At 37.1% G+C, this 23,242-nt stretch overlaps 1 protein-coding gene across 4 annotated transcripts in view; it reads left to right on the top strand.

The window, feature by feature from the left end:
* The window catches only part of LOC126263648 (kinesin-like protein KIF14), a 305,750-nt gene that overhangs the window by 177,081 nt on the left and 105,427 nt on the right, over nucleotides 1–23,242 (top strand). For 3 of the 4 annotated variants that reach the window (XM_049960751.1, XM_049960750.1, XM_049960749.1), the window contains exons 8-11: nucleotides 3,442–3,602; nucleotides 7,476–7,676; nucleotides 7,845–8,099; nucleotides 8,198–8,434. In XM_049960751.1, coding sequence (XP_049816708.1) covers nucleotides 3,442–3,602; nucleotides 7,476–7,676; nucleotides 7,845–8,099; nucleotides 8,198–8,434 — 854 coding nt within the window. The remainder of the gene's footprint in view (nucleotides 1–3,441; nucleotides 3,603–7,475; nucleotides 7,677–7,844; nucleotides 8,100–8,197; nucleotides 8,435–23,242) is intronic. The other variant, XM_049960752.1, reaches the window with a different exon arrangement.

The following is a 23,242-nucleotide window of genomic DNA, read 5'->3' as shown; positions in this document are numbered from 1 at the left end:
ACACACAGTTATTTTCTGCGCCGGGAGGACCCTCCCCTATGTCGCTGCGGGGCGGCTTTGACAGTGGCCCACATTTTGTTGGCCTGCCCCCTTTTAGCTGTGGTCAGGCAGACATTTGCGCTGCCTGATACGCTCCCTGCCCTTTTATCTGATGACCCTGTTATGGCTGGCTTAGTTTTACATTTTATTCAGGCAGGGGATTTTTATCGTTTATTCTGAGTGTTTGTTCTGTTCTTTTGTGTTGACTCTGGCCATTGGCCTACGATTTTACGCTGAGTTTTTAATGTGTTCTCGGTGGTTGGCTTTTCCTTTTTATCTCTATGGTCGGCCAACCACCGTCACACTCTGTGTGATTTTAATTTGTTTTGTCTGATCTCTGTAGGAGCATTTCTTGTCCTGTGTCATCTGACGTCTTTCCTGCTGTTCGTTTTTATTCTCTTTGGGTGGTTTTAATTTTTTGGAAAAAGGGACCGATGACCGTCGCAGTCTGGTCCCTTTAATCCCCCAAACCAACCAACCATTTGTTTTTAAATGTTGATTGGCTATGTGTCAGATTTTTAATGCTAATTGGCAAATGACCAAAGATTTTTGTGGCAGCATAATTCACCCCTTTCTGTGCTAAAGTCAGATTTAACCCACAATAGTAAAGATCATCCTTTCTTCTAGTGTTATAACTACACACTTTGCTATTTTTTTTTTTTTAGTTGGGATGGGTTAACAACAAATTTCATAAGTGAATATATGTGTTGCGAAGGTACTGTGAATATCCTGTGTTCCTTAAATATATGCCTGCAAGGTGATCTTCGGTGGGCTCCAGCTATTATTCTGATTACACACTTTTGTTCAAGGAATACTTTTTATCTTAATGATGAATTACCCCAAAATATGATGCCATGTGAAAGCAGTGAATGAAAATAGGCATAGTAGGGTAGTTTACTGATATGTTTATCACCAAAAATTTGCAATAACCCTAATATCGTAAGTATTTGTCCATTTCAGCAGATCATCAATGTGTTTCTTCCAATTCAATTTCTCATCAGTGCACACACCCAGAAATTTTGAATATTCTGCCTTAGCAACAGACTCTTACTCATAGTTTATATTTATCAATGCTATTATACCATTTACTGTACAGAATTGTATATACTCTGTTTTTTCAAAATTTAGGGAGAGACCATTTGCAGAATTTAATAATTTTCTGAAAGACATTATTTACAATTTCCTCAGCTGATTCTTGCTTCTTGGTGTGAATACTATACTTGTATCATCAGCAAAAGAACTAGCTTTGCATCTTCATGAATATAGAGTGGAAAGTCATTAATATATATTAGTAACAATAAGGGACTGAAAACTGAATCCTGTGGGACAACATTCTTGATAACTTCCCAGATAGAGGACTCTGCTGATTTTTACAGACTATCTGTAAATTTCAACCTTCTGCATTCTTCCAGTTTAGTATGAATTAAACCATATCTGCACTGCCCCACTCATATCACACTACATAGCTTATCTAGAAGATTTCATGAGTCACACAGTCAAAAGCCTCTGAGAGGTTTCAAAATATTGGTTATTCAGAGCATTTAATATTTGATGAGTGAAAGCATATATAGCATTTTCTATTGAAAAGATTTTCTGAAAACCAAATTGACATTTTTACAAATATGTGAAGCTACTCTTGAATACATTGCGTTTTCAATAATTTTGGGTAAAGCTGTCAGGAGTGAGATTGGGCAGTAGTTGTTAGCATCAGACCTGTCCGCTTTTTATGCAATATTTTGGTCTATCTGGAAAAGTGCCCTATATCAGTGAGCTACTAAATACGTGGCTGAGTATCCAACTTATATATTGGGAATAAGCTTTTAGTACTCTGTAGGAAATGCCATCAATTACGTGTGAACTTTTACTTTTGAGTGGCTCTTTTTTCCTAATATCAGTAGGAGAGGCGGGTTGATTTCAGTTTTATCAAATTGTATGTGTATTGCCCCTTCCATATACAGCCTTGCATTTTCTAATGAATGGCTGGATTCTATTTTCTCCACAACACTTAAAAAATGATTATTAAAAATATTTTCAACTTCTGACTTATTGTTAACTAACTTTTCATTGAGTCAGATAGAAATATAGTCTTCCTGTGCTCTTGGTTGCCCTGTTCTCCTTTTAACAATATTCCAAATGGTTTTAATTTTATTATCAGATGTGCTAATCTCAAACATAATGAACATACTTCTGGACCAGTGCAGTAGTTCTTATCATGTCTGACTGTTTCTGGATCATTACTCCTTCTAGCTATAAGATACATTCCCTTTTCTGTTTTCAAGATATTTGATCCCTTTAGTAAGTCATGGCTCTTTACATGGTTTCTTACAATTACATTTCACTGTTTTCATACAGAAACTGTTTTCAAATATACTCACAAAGGTATCGTGAAATAGGTTAAATTTTAAATTAGCATTAGGTTCCCTATAGACATCATCCCAGTCTAACTGTTGCAAGCTTCCCGTAAAATTTGCAATTGTTAAATCGTTAATTGAACACACCATTTTGGAGTACTGTTTTGTATTACTATATGGAGCTAGGTCATATACTGTAACTAGCTGCGCTTCATGATCAGACAGACCATTCTTAACAGGAAAAATTTTTATTGAATAAAACTTATCTTGAAACTTCCTGGCAGATTAAAACTGTGTGCCAGACTGAGACTCGAGCTTGGGACCTCATTCTGGAAATTTATCTTGGTCTATAAAAACATTGTCTATCTGTGTTACTTTCCTGTACCACTCGAGGAGGAAAATCAATAACTGATGTCAAATTGAAAGAACCAAGTAATACTTCAGGGTCATGCTTTGTATCGGACTCTTTCAGGAAATCTGCATTGAAATCCTCACAAGCAATTATTTGTTTCCCTCTGTCTGACAGATACCACAACAAAGAATTCAAGTTTTCAAAAATAGCTGAAAATTTTCCAGTGGGGACCTATACACATCTACAATTATAAAAGTACCATTATTTACTTTAAACACCCATGTACATGCTTCTGTATGTTGCAGTACACAAAATTTTTTAGTTTCTGCATTTTTCACACTATCACAAATTTTAACATACGTAGTAATCCACCTCTCTCCCTCGTGTCTGTACTTACATGTGCTGAAAGCTTGTATCCACCTACATTTTACATTGGACGTACAAATGGGGTAAAAAGTGGAGACTTTGGCAGTGTTACCAAAAAATTTTTCAATTAAAAGTTGTAGCGACATTGTTGAAGACATACATGAAACCACTGATAGAGTATATTGAGCCAGACTACTGACGTTCAACTAGGGCTAAAGTTCTCAGGATTTGCTTTGTATGGTGTAATCTTCTGTAACATTAATTTTGTCATCACTGTTAATTACAAGTATAATGTGTGTTACTTATTATATTATATATAAAATTAAATTTCAGGAAAGTCTTGGAGGAAATTCACGCACAGCAATGTTGGCTACTATCAGCCCTGCCAGTGTTCATGCGGAAGAAACATTGGCAACATTGCGTTATGCTTGCCAGGCAAGAACCATCGTCAACAGAGTTCGTATCAATGAGGAGCCAAGAGATCGTGTCATCAGGTTAGCTGTCTGATTTTGTATTCAATCAGTTGCCTTGACATTTATACACTATTTACCTGCCACTGGCTGTACTAAGTTTTAGCCATTAGGTTGCCTGTTGGGAAGAATTGAGATTGTATTCTGGGTTAAGTCTTCATTGCTGCTGTCATCCTTAGCCTGAAACACTTTGTCCTGAGTGACTAGTGTAATATATTACAGAATGAACAACTGCTAGTGTAATATTTGTATGTAGATTTACTGAAAAGCTATGAGTGTGTCAAAGTGTCTTGCAGACATGTCCTTAATTTAAAACATTAGATAGCATTTCTGCTACATGTTCTTGAAGTATTAATTGTTTTACTTGTGATTACTTTAAGGTAGAACGGCATCCATTACCATAGCAGTAATTAATGTTCTGCTTAAATTGCTAATGATTTAGTGCCACAACCAGTTTTGATTAGTGAGGCAGTAATCGTGTCTCTGTGAAATTTTAGTATGAGCCTTAAGAATGAGTATCTTGTGTAGAATTGTTATTTCCATTGTTTTCAAAGTATGTTTCTCATTCATCTCTAGAACTATACTAAGATTCAAACAAATCCTCAAATACATATACAATTTGTCCTCTGTTGTTAGTTACCGATTCATGCTAATGACATTTGAGTTGTATCCATTGTTTTTTGTTTTGTGTTCTTCACTCTCTTATTGTTTTTAATTGTTATTCTAACAAAATAATTATTATATTTACTTTCATCATCTCAGACATTTTCAAATAAATTTGTTTAGTTAAACATATTCTATAATATTAATATTATCTTGTTCATCTTGAGCTCCCAAGCCTATTGTTGTCAATATTGATAAGAAATTACCACAGATGTATTGATATACATTTAAATGTCACAGCCAGTTTTGGTTGAAAGAAGATCATCAGGCTGCACTGCCAACAGTCTTCAAAAGAAATCCCAACAGAATTGTGACACTGTGACTTAAAAAGTCTTAGTTCTATTATGTAATGTTCAAGGCAAACCCTAGAATGTGCCAGTCATATAAATACTGTTGCCTGCCTAGCAGAAGCTGAGTCTAACGTACACAGCATACAAATCGCCTGAACTCACTGGTTGTTGTGCTTCTGCTACACAGTTGACAACATGTTTTTTATGATTGTCATGTTCCATGGTCTGTTGCATCATATATCTAAGACTTTCAAGTCATGATATTGGCAGACCTTTGTGGAGATTTCTGTTGGTATTGTAACCTGATGGCGATCTTTTAAATGGAATTGTTCGTGACATAAGCAGTATGTATCAATACAGCCATGCTGTGTTGATTTCTTACTAACATTATTCCTATTGCCATTTTCTTGAAACTCTCAGTTTTTTTCATTTTTGCTTTCTGCCAGCTGAGTACCTTTATCATTTTTTAAATGAGAGAGGTGGCACTGTGGTTAAGCTGAAAATAACTATTCCATGATTGAATTCTAAAAATTTTCTTACTATGTATTTTCACATTTAACATCTTCAAATATTGTCTATTTTATCCGTTAACACTCCTACAGATTTATGTGTTCTTATTTTGCTCCATTAATGATGTCATTAAAAATTATTTTATCACCTAAGTGGCTTTTATGTTCATTATTTCCAAATCATTCTGAATACTTCACATTTTAGCTTGTCACATCAGTTGTCAAAATCCACACAACAGTACACTGGTCTCTGAACACATTGCATCAGGTGAGCAAATTAAAGTTTGCAGTAATGCATCACCCTAAGTGTGACTGTTATGTAGCATCCACATTAATCGACTTTGACAAGTGACCCATGACAATGGCAATTCTGACATTAGGTATGCGTCTTGTAAACTTTCGATGTGGTCACTGGAAACGACTGCCAGCAACATGGTCAGAGAATTTAAAAATTTGTTATTTCTAAGTTCTCCCCAAACTCTTTCTTGTTTTTGAGAGGTTGTTCATACTCTTTCCCAGTGTTTAACTTTTGAGGTTCTTCACAGCATCCTCCACTGTAAGTTACAGTTGTCTTGCTCAGGGGAAATGTAGACTGACATATGAGGGCATGCCGAAAAGCAGTGCCTCTGAATTTTTTATTCTGTTCTCAATACGCTGATGCAAGTTTCAACCTTCTGGCTCTGGAGGGTTCCAAATTTGTAGTGTGTAACGTGGCCCTTTGTAAATTACTGCGTTGGCATGTGAGAGAGCCTCAGAAAACTAAAAGCATTAATTCAAAGTGTTCATACACACATGGAGCACCCTCTCCTTCAGCATCACAATGCCAGACCACATGTAAACGCTGTGATGTCCGCAACAATCAGACGCCTTGGTTTCACTGTTATCCATAATCCTGCATGCTGTTCCAAATTGACCCCATCTGATTTTAATTTGTTTCCAAAACTTAAAGAACACCTTTGAGAACTGCAGTCTGATAGTGGTGAATTGGTGCCACCAGAGGTGAAGTTATAGCTTGCTCAATAAAGTCAAACATCCTACAGTGACGGTATCACCAAACTAGTCTCTTGCTGGGTGAAATGTGTTAGACGTCAGGGTGACTATGTTGAGTAATAAATGTGTAGATACCAAGAATAAAGTTGTAGATTGTTAGTAAAGTTTGTTTCATTTACAAAGCTTTGAGTTTTCACATAAAAATTCAGAGGTGTTATGTATCAGCATGGCCTCGTACTTGTGCTATTGTCATGCACCATGACACAGTCTTCTGTTTCAAAATATAAATACATAGATGATTAGAGTCATTTGTTCAGAATGTAAGGTGAATTTTTATAGTAAGACGGGCGATGGATTTAAACAAAGGCACATTACATTCCTTGTTGTCACCTTACGTATGTCGTTACCTTCTGATATCTCCTATGTGCTCTTTTGTATTCTTGATGCAGCCTCTGCAACATTGAAATCTGTCTGGTCATCTGCAGTTTTCACGTACGTTCTCATACTTTATAATTTGTATTTGTTGTCATGTTAATAATAATTCTATTTTGTTATTTGAATAATGTGTGAACTTGTGCGCTACCTGTTGGTTCTTCTGGCAATTTATGATTGTGTTGACAAGGGCACACAGCAGTCAATGTTCTAATGGCGTTAAATGGCGACAGATGTGCTTGACCAACTTTGTCGACTTAAAAGTCATAACAAATTACAGTTCATAAAGAGGATGTGTAAACTTTGCATTCTGGTGTACTTGCTAATAAGTATGGTATGTTTCCTTACATCTTACATTTCTGATGTATATTTTTAAATTAATTTGTGTTTTAACTAATCCAGTGCTTTTATTTTCAATGAAAGAATGAGGCGCCCCCCCCCCCCCTCCCCCTTGCAAGTTCAGAATTGTGATCAGTGACTTTGTTGATATAACATAAATTGTATTGTAACCTGGTTCATTAGTGAGCATTGGTATGTTTTAGTTATTCATGTTCGCCTATTTCTATGTGGTCTTAAAATTTTTTACAGTTCACATTGACCTGATAGGTGTTTTTCATTATTTACATAGTATATCTTGGGACTTTCAGAGGATGACATTGTAGTCTTCTGTGTACATTGACACAGTGTTTTTACCATGAGTGGATTGTTGTTATTATGCAGTGTTCATTACCTTGAAATAACATATGTTCTTGAAGTTTGTTAAAGTCAGATTAAGGCAATTTTCTGTTTTTTCTTACTTTTATAGTTCTAAAGGTAGTTGTTAGCAACTAAAACTATTATTCAATTTCAATGTAATGAATTTTTTAAGCCAAGATGAAAAAGATTTTAGAAAACTTTTTTAAAAGTCTTATAAATGTTTATAAATTTGGCAGCCCTAATAACTGTACATAAATTTCAGTAAATGATATTTCTTGGCTTTTATTTAACTTATTCTTTCTGTTCTCAATTTCTAGGCACCTTCGTGAGGAGGTTGAGCGGCTGCGTACCTCAAGAGGGGATTGTGAACATCAGAGGCATATGAGTATGCCTCTTTCTCCACTAGATGATAAACAATGTCTTGAAGATGACACATGTGAAATCAGTCAGAAGGAAGAATTGAAGAAGTTGAAAGAACAACTACTTCTGAGCAAGGAGGAATTTGCTGAAACCCAAAGGTAACTCAAGATAAATAGAAGCTTTCTGAGGAATTTTAGTGATTTATTTTAATAAGCAACTTTAGGTGTCATTTGCTGAAGCATATTTTATCAGATGAAAAATAAGGGTTATTTGTTAATGTATAAGTACATGAACAGAAAAGAATAATGTGTGTTGGACTTTTCCAGGCGTTGGTCTGAGAGGTTGGAGCAAGCAGAAAATATCAAGAAAGTCGAACTAACTTACTTACGACGTTGTGGAATAGCATTAAAGCTTGATATAGAAAAACAGGCATGTCTCATCAATCTAACACCAGATCCAGTCCTTTCCGGCACACTTATTTATCTTATTCCTCCTGGCCGTGTTAATATTGGACGTGAAGATCAAATTGATTCCAACACTGATATTGCCTTAAGTGGACCTCTTATTAAGGACAGCCACTGGTAAGAAAACTTTTAAAAGATAGGAGTTTCCTTACATCAGAAAATTAAAATTTTCTTTCCATTGTTTATCTTTAGTTTTAATGTGTTTATCAATGCAGTACAATTGAAAACAAGGCAGAAGGATTGATACTGATACCAGGAAATGGACCCTGTTTCATCAATGGTGTAGAAGTAACTGAAGAGCATTCCCTACGTCATGGTGATCGGCTTGTCATTGGAGGGAACCATTATTTCAGAGTGAATAATCCAGATGACCCAGATGCTTCAGAAAAAGGTGGTGAACCCGCTGACTACTGTTTTGCACATGAAGAAATCAGAACTGTCCAGGAGAACAGGTGACAGAAACATGAGCATTGTACATAATCTTGGCCACTCCTAAAATGTGAAGTTTCTTTCTTTCTTTCTTTCTTTTTTTTTTACATTGAAAACACCTTTGTATCACTTTACATACATAATGACAACACAAAACTATATAAGATTAGTAGTCACTCACTAGAACTCAGGGTGCATGGTAGATTTAGGTCTATACTTTGTCTCTTCATAAAATGAATCTCTCTCTCTCTGGTGCCAATAATTAGCTTTCTGATGTTGCGTTTTCTCTCAGAATTGTGCTGCAGTTGGAGTGTTCTTTGCTAGTCAGTTGTTCACTTGTTATGGCCATTTACTTTGTACTTTAAAATTCCTTTAAGGTTTGCTGAATCTCATAATTTCATAGAATCATTTGTGACAGTCAAGTGATTCTTTTACCACAGGACTGTAACTTCAGTGACACGCACATGCGTGCATGTGCAAATGCACTTTACACACACATGACCACTTCAACAGCCAGAGAATGTGGTTGTGTGTGTTTGTGTATGATTTTCTATCTCCACGAAGGCCTTGTTGGCCAAAAACACTTTTTGTTGTGCCTATTTGCGACCCAGCATCTCCACTATATGTTGAGTAGCAGCTATCCTTTTTGTAATATTGTTACATTCCATCCTAGATTTTCCATTGTTTGGTTTTACTACAATAACTGCTTTAGACGCTGCTATCTCTTCTTTTGCTATCTCTTCTTTTGCTATCTCTTCTTTTGCTATCTCTTCTTTTGCTATCTCTTCTTTTGCTATCTCTTCTTTTGCTATCTCTTCTTTTGCTATCTCTTCTTTTGCTATCTCTTCTTTTGCTATCTCTTCTTTTGCTATCTCTTCTTTTGCTATCTCTTCTTTTGCTATCTCTTCTTTTGCTATCTCTTCTTTTGCTATCTCTTCTTTTGCTATCTCTTCTTTGGACCAATGGCTGGATTGGTGAATCCAGTTAGCATCACATGCGGGGTGCAGGGATAGCTTACTATTTGTGGCGTCATACCCAGAGGTTAGAGGAACCCCTTGTTGGAATTGGTGATGAATTGCCTCTCAAAATCAAAGGTACATCAACACATTTCTCTAAGAAATTTCATTCATGTAGATCGAATAAAGGAAATGTTAACATGATATTAGTAAACTGCAGAATGATTTGTTGTGGTAGTCCTAAAATTAGTATCACAAATTGGAGGTAATAATGCCCAGGTAGTATTAGGAACAGGACATGAATAGTAGCAAAATCCTGAATTCAGACTGGAGTACGTATTGCAAGGCTAAGTTGGATGACAAGGATAGCAATTTATTTGGTAACACAAAGAATTCTATAGTATCTAGTAAAGTTATTACAAATTACAAAATTGAAATAATCTTGGTGAAGTTAAGTATCAAAGTTGGTTCAAATCTGGTATTCAGATGCTTTTATAGATCACCTGTGACAGGAGCTGTAGAGGCAAAGTGTTTCGGAGAGAATTTGGCAAAATATTGTGAGTAAGTTTCTAAATCATGCTGATGTAATAGGGGAGGACTTCAGTTTTCTGTTATACATTGGGATAATTATGCAATCAAAACTGGTACCAAGGGCAGGGATTCATGTGTGGTTGTTCTGAATGTCTCATCTAAAAATTACTTCAAGTATATAGTTAAAGAACTGACTCTTGCAGGCAACACGAGACTCCCAGTAACAAACCAACCAGAACTTTTCAAATCAGTTATTGTAACGGAAAGCACCAATAATCTTTAGTCTATGATGGCATTGATGCGAAGAAAGGTAAGTAAATATTTTCGCTTTGTGTGAGTGACAGGATACAGTTGCACAGTAATGAACATCAGATTCAGTTCTGAGGACAAAGCTGTGTATCACGAATTGATAAAATTTAAAAGTATCGTTGAATATACATGTGACCAGTACGTGTTGAGAAAGATTTTAAGGGATGGGGAAGATCTGTCTTAGTTCAATACCCATGTTAGAAACTTCTTCCAAAAGCAAAGAGATCATTAGCACAGTAAAATCAAAGCCTAGTTAACAAACTAAATTGGAACAAAGTGAAAATGAGCATAAGATAACTAGTGGAGAAGGATTTTGAAAGTAAAGTTTTACCAGTTGATCTCACTAAAAACCGTAAGTAGTGTGGGTCCTTTATTAAATCAATTATGGATTTAATCATCTATTCAGTCTCACAGTGACCATACTGGCGCCAAGACTAAGATGACAGAGAGGAGGCCAAAATAGTTAATTCCAAAACTGTGTCAGTTGCAATATGGTTCCTCCTCTCAGTCATTGCACAAATGCCAAAATGACATGTAGCAAGGTAAATAACCATGGAATAAAAAGAAATCAACTAAAATTGCTTAATAGCGGTAAGGCAATCCGGAAGAATTAAGATGTATGTTTTTGTGTAGATCATGTGAAAGATTGTGCTCCCCTTCTACAAGTAGTTTATTATTATTATTATTATTATTATTATTATTTCTTTACTTTCTCAGACGTTAAGTCTGGTTGAGAATGGAAAGTGACGCGGACCTTGATCAAGCGTCACTTCCTATTAACTGTACGGTATGTGTTATATTGCATTTAGGAACTTTCGGGTAACTGAACATGTATCAATAATTACGGATTTCTGTAGTTGTATATATATGTTTGGATGTAGCTGTATTGCATTGATGTACTGGTGGATATTGTGTGGTATGACTCCTGTAGTTGATAGTATAATTGGTATGATGTCAACTTTATCCTGATGCCACATGTCTTTGACTTCCTCAGCCAGTTGGATGTATTTTTCAATTTTTTCTCCTGTTTTCTTTTGTATATTTGTTGTATTGGGTATGGATATTTCGATTAGTTGTGTTAATTTCTTCTTTTTATTGGTGAGTATGATGTCAGGTTTGTTATGTGGCGTTGTTTTATCTGTTATAATGGTTCTGTTCCAGTATAATTTGTATTCATCATTCTCCAGTACATTTTGTGGTGCATACTTGTATGTAGGAACTTGTTGTTTTAAAAGTTTATGTTGTAAGGCAAGCTGTTGATGTATTTTTTTGCGACATTGTCATGTCTTCTGGGGTATTCTGTATTTGCTAGTATTGTACATCCGCTTGTGATGTGATCTACTGTTTCTATTTGTTGTTTACAAAGTCTGCATTTATCTGTTGTGATATTGGGATCTTTAATAATATGCTTGCTGTAATACCTGGTGTTTATTGTTTGATCCTGTATTGCAATCATGAATCCTTCTGTCTCACTGTATATATTGCCTTTTCTTAGCCATGTGTTGGATGCGTCTTGATCGATGTGTGGCTGTGTTAGATGATACGGGTGCTTGCCATGAAGTGTTTTCTTTTTCCAATTTACTTTCTTCGTATCTGTTGATGTTATGTGGTCTAAAGGGTTGTAGAGGTGGTTATGAAATTGTAGTGGTGTAGCTGATGTATTTATACGAGTGATTGCTTTGTGTATTTTGCTAGTTTCTGCTCGTGCTATAAAGAATTTTCTTAAATTGTCTACCTGTCCATAATGTAGGTTTTTTATATCGATAAATCCCCTTCCTCCTTCCTTTCTGCTTAATGTGAATCTTTCTGTTGCTGAATGTATGTGATGTATTCTATATTTGTGGCATTGTGAGCGTGTAAGTGTATTGAGTGCTTCTAGGTCTGTGTTACTCCATTTCACTACTCCAAATGAGTAGGTCAATATTGGTATGGCATAAGTATTTATAGCTTTTGTCTTGTTTCTTGCTGTCAATTCTGTTTTCAGTATTTTTGTTAGTCTTTGTCTATATTTTTCTTTTAGTTCTTCTTTAATATTTGTATTATCTATTCCTATTTTTTGTCTGTATCCTAGATATTTATAGGCATCCGTTTTTTCCATCGCTTCTATGCAGTCGCTGTGGTTATCCAATATGTAATCTTCTTGTTTAGTGTGTTTTCCCTTGACTATGCTATTTTTCTTACATTTGTCTGTTCCAAAAGCCATACTTATATCATTGCTGAATACTTCTGTTATCTTTAGTAATTGGTTGAGTTGTTGATTTGTTGCTGCCAGTAGTTTTAGATCATCCATGTATAGCAAATGTGTGATTTTGTGTGGGTATGTTCCAGTAATATTGTATCCATAATTTGTATTATTTAGCATGTTGGATAGTGGGTTCAGAGCAAGGCAGAACCAGAAAGGACTTAATGAGTCTCCTTGGTATATTCCACGCTTAATCTGTATTGGCTGTGATGTGATATTATTTGAATTTGTTTGGATATTAAGTGTGGTTTTCCAATTTTTCATTACTATGTTTAGGAACTGTATCAATTTAGGATCTATTTTGTATATTTCCAATATTTGTAGTAACCATGAGTGGGGTACACTATCAAAAGCTTTTTGGTAATCAATGTATGTGTAGTGTAGCGACCTTTGTTTAGTTTTAGCTTGATATGTCACCTCTGCATCTATTATCAGTTGCTCTTTACATCCTCGTGCTCCTTTGCAACAGCCTTTTTGTTCTTCATTTATAATTTTGTTCTGTGTTGTATGTGTCATTAATTTCTGTTTAATGATTGAAGTTAATATTTTGTATATTGTTGGTAGGCATGTTATGGGGCGATATTTAGCTGGGTTTGCTGTGTCTGCTTGATCTTTAGGTTTCAGATAGGTTATTCCATGTGTAAGTGTATCAGGGAATGTGTATGGGTCTGCAATGTAACTGTTAAATAATTTAGTTAGATGTGAATGTGTTGAGGTGAACTTCTTTAGCCAGAAATTTGCTATTTTATCTTTTCCAGGGGCTTTCCAATTGTGAGTAGAATTAATTGCTTGAGTGACTTCATGTTGCAAAATTATCACTTCAGGCATTTGTGGTATCACCTTGTATGTGTCTGTTTCTGCTTTTATCCACCGTGCATGCCTGTTATGTTGTACCGGGTTTGACCATATGTTGCTCCAGAAGTGTTCCATGTCTGTTTTGTTTGGTGGATTGTCTATTTTAATGTGTGTGTTATCTATTGTCTGGTAAAATTTCTTTTGGTTTGCGTTGAATGTTTGGTTTTGTTTCCTTCTATTTTCACTTTTTTTGTATCTCCTAAGTCGTTTGGCCAATGCTTGTAATTTCTGCTTCTTCTCATCTAACTGCTCTATCGCTTCTTGTTGTGAGATTTTACCTAACGTTTTTCATTTTTTTTTTTCTGACATTTCATTTCTTATAAATTGTGTTAGCTGTCCGATGTCCTTTCTCAGTTTTTCTATTCTTATCTGTATCCTGTGTTGCCATGCTGGTTTTGTGGGTTTCTTCTGTGTGTTGGTTGGTTCTGATCTCTGCCTAGTGTGTATATTTAGTGTAGTGAGTGCTCCTATATAAACAAGTAGTTGTAACTCTTCCATAGTTGTATATTCATTTATTTTGTTGTGTATGATTGTGTTGATAGTTTTTATTGTTGTTTCGACTTGTGGGTTACTTGGCGGTCTATGCAAGAATGGTCTAATGTCTGTATTTGTGTCTTTGTATTCTATGTATGTCAGCTGAAATTTTTCTTCTATATCTAACATGTGTGTCACTTCGTGTTCTATTTGTGCTTGTTCTGGTGGCTGTCGCAAGATTTCGTTTTCCTCTGATTGTTTAATTGATGCGTGTTGTTCTTTGTTTGTTTGCTCTGGGATGTTTGAGTCCGCTACTCTATTTTCTTCTTCTTCTGTTTGCACATTATTTTGTTCCAGTATTTGTTGTACTTGTTGTTTGATGTTTTCTAATTCTGACTGGGGTATCCTGTTATTTTTGATTATTACACGGATCTGATCAGCTAGTCGTTGTTCTGTTAAAAATTTTAATTCTGGGTATCTGGTAATAAATGTTGTGTATACTTGTGATCTGTATCCAGTTGTGTTGGTTCCTAGGTTTGTTGCTTGGTAATAACAGAACATAAGGTGTCGATTAACTTCATCTGACCATCTCACCCTCTGCCTTTGTTTTCCTTCTAGGGGGGTTGTAGGAAGCATATCCTGCAAAACACCTCTATTTGGATTTAAATCATTTTCCAGTTGGCTAGCAGTGTCGTTACCATTGTGGGCGGGCATAGGGTTCAAGCGTCGTCCCCGACCATGACGGCGCTTGTCCGAGGCTTCTTTTAGTTCTGTCCTGAACCAACTAATCACACTAAAAGGGGGGTTAGCCCTATTAGTGGTTTGTTCTTTTCGTCGCCTTTTACGACTGGCAGAACATACCGGAGGCCTATTCTTTTCCCGGGCCTCCACGGGGATTATTATTATTATTATTATTATTATTATTAATTTTTTTTTTTTTTTTTTTTTTTTTTTTTTTTTTTTTTTTTTTTTTTTTGCGGGAACAATGGTAGTTACCTAGTGACTAGCAAACAGCACAAGTCAAGAAGGATTGTAGGGCAGGAGCACATAATTATTAGCCTGTATCACTGTCATCAGTGTGCTGTGGAAGTACTGATTGTGTTTTGTAATCACACATGAAGACTCTTTTGGAGAACACACATCTCCTTGAAAAATCACCATGGATTCCACAAACAGAGATACTGAAAAATTCAGATTGCCCTGTTCGTACATTAGATCTAAATCACTGTACACAGTGGCACGCAGGTTGTTGCTGTAATCTTTGACTTCGAAAAGACATTTGACAGTTCTGCACTGTGGTGGTTTATTGAACAAAATACAAGCTTTCAGAGTGTTTACCAGATTTGTGATGAGATTTAGGAATTCTCCGCAAATAGAATTCAACACACAACTCTTAACAGAACAAAACTAAGAGATGTAAAGGTAATTTTAGGTGTACCCTAAGGGAATCTGATAGGACCTTTAATGTTTACAATAGGTATAAATTATCTAGTTGGTACTGTTAGATGCTCCATGAGACTATTTCAGGATGATGCAATTGTCTGTATGAAGGTAAGAATGCCAGAAGATAGTAGCTAATTGCAGGAAAACCTACAGATGTTCAGGGATTGGCAGTTGACCCTGATCGTAAATGAAAGCAACATTTTGTCCATAAATTACGTAATTGGTGACAAATAACTAGGAAAGTAAATACTGTAAAGTATGTTGGAGTAATTGTCCATAGTGAGCTGAAGTGGAATGACCACATAAAACAAACTGGAGAACAACAAATTGCCTGGCTGAGATTCCGTGGAAGAACGTTAAGTAAATGTAATTAATCCACAAAAGGAGTCAACACTTGTTTAACCAATTCTAGGGCATTGCTCGTAAGTCTGAGGCCCTTACCAGGTTGAGTTAACACATTGGAGACCAAGCCCAAGGATAGCTTGGGCCTCAACTTTGGATTAAAGAGATCAGGTGTGAGTATAGGTCGGATGACGATTTTCTCAATGTGCGAGCCACCAATTGCTTCAAAACTGGACCCATTTTGTATGAGAACAGTGTATGGATGTCTCCCAACCTGTGCCTTGACTGCTGCTACCTCCTGTCGTCAATTTCTGTAATTATTTCAGAAGAAACAGTAGTGAACAAGACAGCTGCTGTGTTAAGTTTAGCAGTTCACTCTAAATCTGCTACAAATATATCACGTTTGTGGGGTGAGCAAGAAAATTTGTAATCTATCAAAGGATTAAAGTAAATATGAGAAACAAATCTTGAAGCTTGGCACTTTTTTTAATCACTCTTGACAGGTTGCTCAGCTTTAAAAAATACTTACTGAAATTGCTGCTAAGATGAAGTCAGGAAACATCATTTTGCAGAAACTTTGTGGTATGACGGAGGATCATCAGCTCCAACACTAAGAACATCTGCTCTTGGGCTGGTGCAATCTGGTTCAACAGCCCAATCAGATTCGTTGATACACAGCTCAACTGAACTATGTCCATCATCACAGGAACAATCAGAAGCACTCCAGTTTTCTGGTTGCCTATTCTTAGCCATATAACTCTTCCATTTTTGTGATGAGAATCTGCTCTCAAGGGGGAATTTACAAAAAATAGCTGGTGATCCTTATCTTCCTGTACATGAGGACATTCCTGCACTACATAAAACAGAATTTGCTCCCATCATCCACCTTTGTAAAGTACAAAATTTTTAATTCATTTATCTCCATCTTACTGCATGGACAAGGGACTTCAGCTGATGACATACAGGGTGAAGAAAACTTGACATGAAATTTTAACCCTGGATAGCTGATGCCAGTAGGAACCAAAATTACTAATGTTGTGTAGGTTGACTCTGCATCATTTTTAAACTATGGAAAATTGGCACCATGTGCTCCGTTTGGCTGAGAGATTGCCCTGTTGCTGGATGCTCTGGACAACGCATGACAGTGAATGCTTTGCGTGCCAGAGATTGCGATGTATCCAAGGCGGCCCGCACGCTTGGTGGTAGGGATATTTGTATGTGTGAACCGACAACCATAACGCTGCCTGTCAAACGATGAATGGCAACAGGGCAATCCCACAGCCAATCGAAGTGCATGGCACCAAGTGTCTGTAGTTTAAAAATGGTACGTTGACCTACAGAACATTAGAAATTTTGGTTTCTACTGGCATCAGCTATCCAGGGTTAAAATTTCGTGACACAATTTTTCTCCACCCTGTATATGAGTAGTAGTACCATCACAGTTATATCTTGAGAATGTCTTTATTCTATCATACGACTAGTTTTGGTGTCACATTACTGCCTTCCTCAGCTCTCACCACTGCCAAAAGAGCATTTGATTTTCTTGGCGCATTTACTATGGGATCCTAGTTATTAGTATAAGTGGGTTAACTTTCATCAGGAGTCTATACTTGACACCATGTTGTCTCCAGTGCAATCACGTGTGTCAGGTGACATGTAATTGCAGTGGAGACAACATGTGTGTTAGTAACAAGGATCCCACAGTAAATGCGCCAAGGAAAACAAATACTCTTTTGGCAGTAGTGGGGCCTGAGGATGGCGATAATGTTGCCGAAACTAGTTGTTTGATAGAATAAAGTCATTCTCAAGATACAGCTATGGTGGTACTTCTTCTCATATATAGAATTTTTGGTGCACAACAGCAACAGACCGATGGGCAGAAATATGGCAGGAGGACATTACCCTAGAACACTTGAAGATTCCCTGCATTTCAAACAAGCCCCCAGGTTTTGAAGAGCATCTCGGGATAGCATTCAACAGAATAATTGTGAATAGTGGAAGATGTGCTGGCTCAGTGTACAAATGAGTATTAACAATGTTGCCCAACTATGATTGTGGTGCAGAGCAACAAACTGTTCAACATATTGTATGTATGTGTCCAAAATGATTCTTTCATGGCCATCTGGAGGAGTTCCTGTTGCCAACAAAGACATCAGCTGTGTTATGTTCAGCAGCTGGATATTTGTCTGTGACCTTCCATACTTCATAAATACTATAAATGAACATAACATTATAATTATTTTTCAATGTGTTAGATGTATGTATTGTTAAAGAAAAAAAATTCCTGTGTAATGTAATGCTAAGGTTTATTTGCCGCAGACATTAACCACCTTTTACAATTATGTTCATGCAATATTGAGGGCATTAGAGTGTATAAGATATGTTGGAGTTTCTCATCAAGCCAGCTCATTCCAGCTGGCACTTAGTGATGTTGAGTATCTGTTAGCTGTTGTCTGAGAATGTTATTTATTACAGTACTAAAATCTGAATGTGGTTCGCACTAGAAATCATTCTAACTTGTAACGTTCTACATTTTTGTAATAGAATTCCTAAGTTTCCATCATTATAAAATGTAATGACAGATTCTTTTCCGAATTACCACACAGGATAGTGTGTCATTATATTGTTATTCCCATGTTGTAGTTTTAAGGTTTTATATTGTTAAGTGTAGGAAATCCAAGATGATAAAAGAATTTCCAAAAAGTACTTGTCTGTTAACATGAAATTGCTAGTTTTTTCTTCTTCTTAGTTATTTCTTTTCTCAAATAATGCCCAAATTGGAAGGCATATCCCCATCTATCAATGACGCAATGACCCATCCCACATTGAATGTATGTGCTCTTTATTTTCTTATTGGATGTATCCTTTCTGATAAGGTCTCATTATTTTCTTTTGCAGTATGTAATTTGAATGTTTGCTTTGTTGTTGACTTTCTCTCCAATATCTGCCCCCCACCCCTTCTTATCTGTTCACTGAGATGTTCCTTCGCCCCAAGTGGCAATGAATTCTGGCCTCTCCACACGCATGTACCTATTGAGGTTGGACAGCAGCAGTTTGGTTATGAAACTTGATTTTCCCACAGTACATAAGGAAACATATGTGGATCAATATTTATCATTGCTGTGTTCATTAACTTGTTTGAATAAGTGTCTCCAGTATTGTTTTGACCCATGACACAGGATTATTTAGTTTGCACCCTCTATATTACTTGGCCTCCTACTGGTTTCGATGAATGTCCTTGTATCACTAGTGTGTGAAGTCTCAAGATAACAGCTAAAAAGATAAGAACCTTCACACAGTGAGATAAATTCCTATTTTCGACAGAAACCACACAATTGATTTCTCTGTTATTATGCCTAGCCAAGTCCATTTCCTTGACATACATATATCTGCCACTGAAATATATCTCCATATCTAACCAAAACACAAACTGAAAGCTAACCGTATTTGGCTTACAGCATGCCCAACTTTATTTCATGAACATTTTACAGGGCTCCCCAGTTACCTCAGTCCAAATTTTTCTCCAAAAAAAAGTTCAGTTTTTGAGTATTAAGCAAATCTGCAACATTTACAGTTAATTGGTTTCTGCCTGTAATAAACAGTCTTCTTTCCCTTTCCTCAATCTTCTACTAATTACCATTTTCTACTTGGTACTACTTCCTCACAAAAAATTTTATCACTATTATTCTAATGTCTTAAGAAGTTTTCCTTTGAAAAATCTGGATGGTTTTTAGTGATGGAAGAATCCGCTAAAAGTATTCAGCATTTTTTGAGAAACCTGACCTCAATGATATGCTCTTTACTTATGACTGTCAAAAGGAAACAGCCCTATCCATGTGTGTGCACTAGGCAAACCTAGTGCAGAATGTTTGTAAAATAACTGCCCAAATTAAAATCCAGATGACTTGATCACAAAAACTTGGTTCTGATAAACTCAGGATCTTTGTTACACCTATTGCTCTTTTCGGTCATCCCATCCTGATCTGCAGTATCCTTTCCACCCTCTACATCACTCATTTTTGGTCTCAGCTGTAACTATCATTTATTTGGTAATTTTCATTTAATTGTATCCACTTCTTATTACTTAATTAAGTCCTGGTAATTAACTCATGAGTAACTAGAATGTTGCCACACAGTCAGAGGCGTCTTGTCACGGTCCGCACGACTCCGCCTGTCGGAGGTTCGAGTCCTCCGTCAGACATGAGCGTGTGTGTTGTCTTTAGCGTAAGTTAGTTTACGTTAGATTAAGTAGTGCATAAGCTTAGGGACCAATGACCTAAGCAATTTGGTCCCATAAGACCCTACAAAAGATTTCCAAAACTAGAATGTTACATATGCAGATGGATTATCTAGAATGCTAATTCTATGTGCTTGTTAATATAAACTATTTGGGAACAGGTTAAGATATCTGAATCCTTTTCACCATAGGTGTTCGCAGAAATTTATTGAACAGGAGGCAAGATTCCAAAATTCCCCCCCCCCCTTTTTTTTTTTTAATGTAACTGATTTGTTGAATTTGAAGACATTTTGTGACCAAATAACTGTATTTCATAGGAAACTTATTGTTGCTCAAAAGACACACATTTTTGAAGGTAGGTTACTTTGATACCCAAAAGGTGTACATATTTCATTTTGTTGGCTCTAGCATTCATACTCCTGCCTCTGGAACAATCACAGGTAGTGTCTAGTTCGAAAATTTTTTGTTTGATGGACTATTGTGTCATATATTTAATGTTTTCTTCCTCAAGGATTTTGTTCTTGTAGTAATTTTTTAATTCATGTGAGGTGAGTGAGTTTTGCAGCTGATTGGGGTTCATCTGCCATATAATATTAAATAGCCACTGTTGGAACTGCCACACAGACAAATGGTGAACAGGCAAGCTCCATGTTGTCTCATAGTTAATTAGTTAATTATGTGTTCCATTAATCATTTGAACTACTCTTTTATCAAAATGATGGAGCACAAGTCAGTTTACTTTTTTCAGGCTACCATTTTTTTAAATAGAAATTCATCCAGGGGATAGAAGTTGTCCAGGAGAAATGAATTGAGGCTAGATTTAAAACTTGCTTTGCTCCAAGTCAGACAGTTTTATGGTATTGGGAAATTGATCAAAACTTTTTGTTGCTGCATGTTGAACTTCTTTCTGAACCAGTGTCAGCTTTAATAATGGATAATAAAGATTATTTTTTTCATCTAATGTTGTAGGTTTGGACATCACTGTTCTTCTCAAAATGTGAGTGATTATTTATGACGGGTTCATTTGGAGGAATATATGTATCCTGACAATGCAGGTAAAATGCCCCACTCTTTGAAGACTCCTTGAAGATTGTGGGTTAACACCACATTTTATTCTCACTGCTCACTTTTGTGCAATCAGCACCTTCTTTGTAAGAGATGAGATACCCCAAAAATTATTCCATGCAATTTTATTGAGCATAACAAGAAACAGCAGGTCGATTCATTTGTTTCAAGACTAATGATTGTACAAAGATAAAGAGTTGCTGAACTAAATTGTTTGAGAAGCTGTGTTATATGCTTCTTCCATTTCAAGTTTAATCAATATGTACACTCAAAATTTGGAGCATTCTGACTTCTGTTCAGGTGCTGCATCAGTTGTGGGTATGACTCTTTGTTGTACAAACTGAATATAATGCGTTTTCTGAAAATCTAGGGAGGGCCAGTTTTTAGAGAACCACATAATAATTCTATGAAAAAAGTCATTAACAATTCTTCTCTGACTTACTCTGCAATAGGATTTATTGTAGCTCCAGTATCATCTGCAAAAAGTAACAATTCTGCTTGTTGAATGTTAACTGGAAGTTCATTCACATATATAAGGAATAGTAATGAAACCAGAATTGAACCCTGTAGGACACACTGTGTTTTCTCTCCACTCACTAAATTTTTCTACCCCTCCAACAGCACAAGTTTACTCAGCACGAGGTTTTTTATTCTGTTTGTTAAGTATGAAAGCATGCCAAGAAAACATTTTGACACTCTATAGAGCATATAGGATTACAACAGCAGTATGAGAGCAAGTGTTATGCTACTGGAAAACCTCCTGGAATGCTGTTCATGAATGGCAGCCCATCAGGTCGAATAGCCAATTTGACATACAAATTTGCAGTCATTGTGCTTGCAAGAACCACAGGAGTGCTCCTGCTGGTGTACAAATTCGCACCGCAGTCCATAAGTCCACGTATAGATCCAGTGCGTCTGGCACGCAGGCAGGTTGGTCACAGGCCCTCAGCTGTGTCTTCCTAAACAACACACAGCCATCAGTGGCACTGAGGCAGAACTGGCTTTCATCTGAAAACACAACAGACCTCCACCCTTCCCATCAGCTCTCGTTTAACATCACTGAAGTTGCAAATGGTGGCGTTTCAGGGTCACGGAATGCACACTACAGGGCACTTGGCTCAGAGCTGTCCTGGAAGTAACAGATTTGTAACAGTTCATTGTCAATGGTGCCAACTGCTGCTCAGATAGCTGCTGCAGATTCAGTAAGATGTGCAGAGCCATATGCCGAACATGATGGTTTTCCCTCTCGGTATTGCCATATGGCTGTCGTTTTGTGACTATACATTCTCGTGAACACCACTGCCAGCAAGTATAGTGGCTGCATTCCTGCAAAGTCTTTCTGCAATCTCACAGAAAGAACATCCAACTTCTCATTGCCCTATTACATTGCCTTTTTCAAACTTGGTATGTTGTTGACAATGACATCTTGGTTGACTGAAAGGCTTTCTTGACTAACTTCAGTTCACCACATCCAATCTCAAAGCTAACTAATGCTCATGACCGTTACAGTGTGTACTTAAAAGCAAACCTGATTTGCACCCTCATAGTGGCGCTACTCCGGCACTACCACCCCCACATTTATACAGCTGGGCGAAATCTGAATAGACCTCAAATTTCGGATGTAAAAATACGCCTACCAACTTTCATTTGTTGCAAACTTCTTATGGTGATGCAGTTTTTTCTGTCAGTGTATTAGGATGTGGAGGATTCGCCTGATGAGGGGATGACATAGATTTGCAGCAGCAGTCACAAATTCAGGTTTCTGTCACTGTACCTGCTTCCTGCAGTAAGTCTACATTCTGTAATTGGTGCCAGAGCATGGCAGGTGCCACGATGCATTAGGGCAATCTCAGACTCACTCCATCAGCAAGTCGGCCTCCAGCCCAGGTGCAGTGGGTAGGGTTCCATGCATGGCAGCTGCCTTCCACCACAGCCAGTGTAAGTGCCTCTAGGCCACATCATTGCTCACTGGGCACAGCCAATCACCAGGCAGCTGGCTACTCTTGCAAGAATCCGGCTGCATTTGAGCGTCGCTGATGCTGTCTGCTTGTGGTGCAACAGATGTAACAGGGTTGCATGTCACATTCTGAGCACTGTCATCAGCGATCCTGGGCGTATATGTCGCAGCCTGTTGGCTGGGCACTAGCTGTCACCTTGCCAGCGACATGGCCCTTGCAACATGTTTACAGGGTTGTGGTTGCTACTCTGCGTTGGCCTAGGGCAAATGTCTGACAGTGAGTGAAATAAACCATTTATTTTGAAAACCATGGATTTGGCCACCAGCATCTTCGTCCCAGCCCTTTGCCGCCAGCCATCCTGCACCAAAGCCACCCTACATCACCGGATCAGTTCCAGCATTGTTGACAGAATTTAAAAT

This window comes from Schistocerca nitens, chromosome 6 (assembly GCF_023898315.1).
Source record: "Schistocerca nitens isolate TAMUIC-IGC-003100 chromosome 6, iqSchNite1.1, whole genome shotgun sequence".
Classification (NCBI taxonomy): Eukaryota; Metazoa; Arthropoda; class Insecta; order Orthoptera; family Acrididae; genus Schistocerca; species Schistocerca nitens.
The sequence above is the reverse complement of the archived record's forward strand: the minus strand, read 5'-3'. Positions and strand labels throughout refer to the sequence as shown.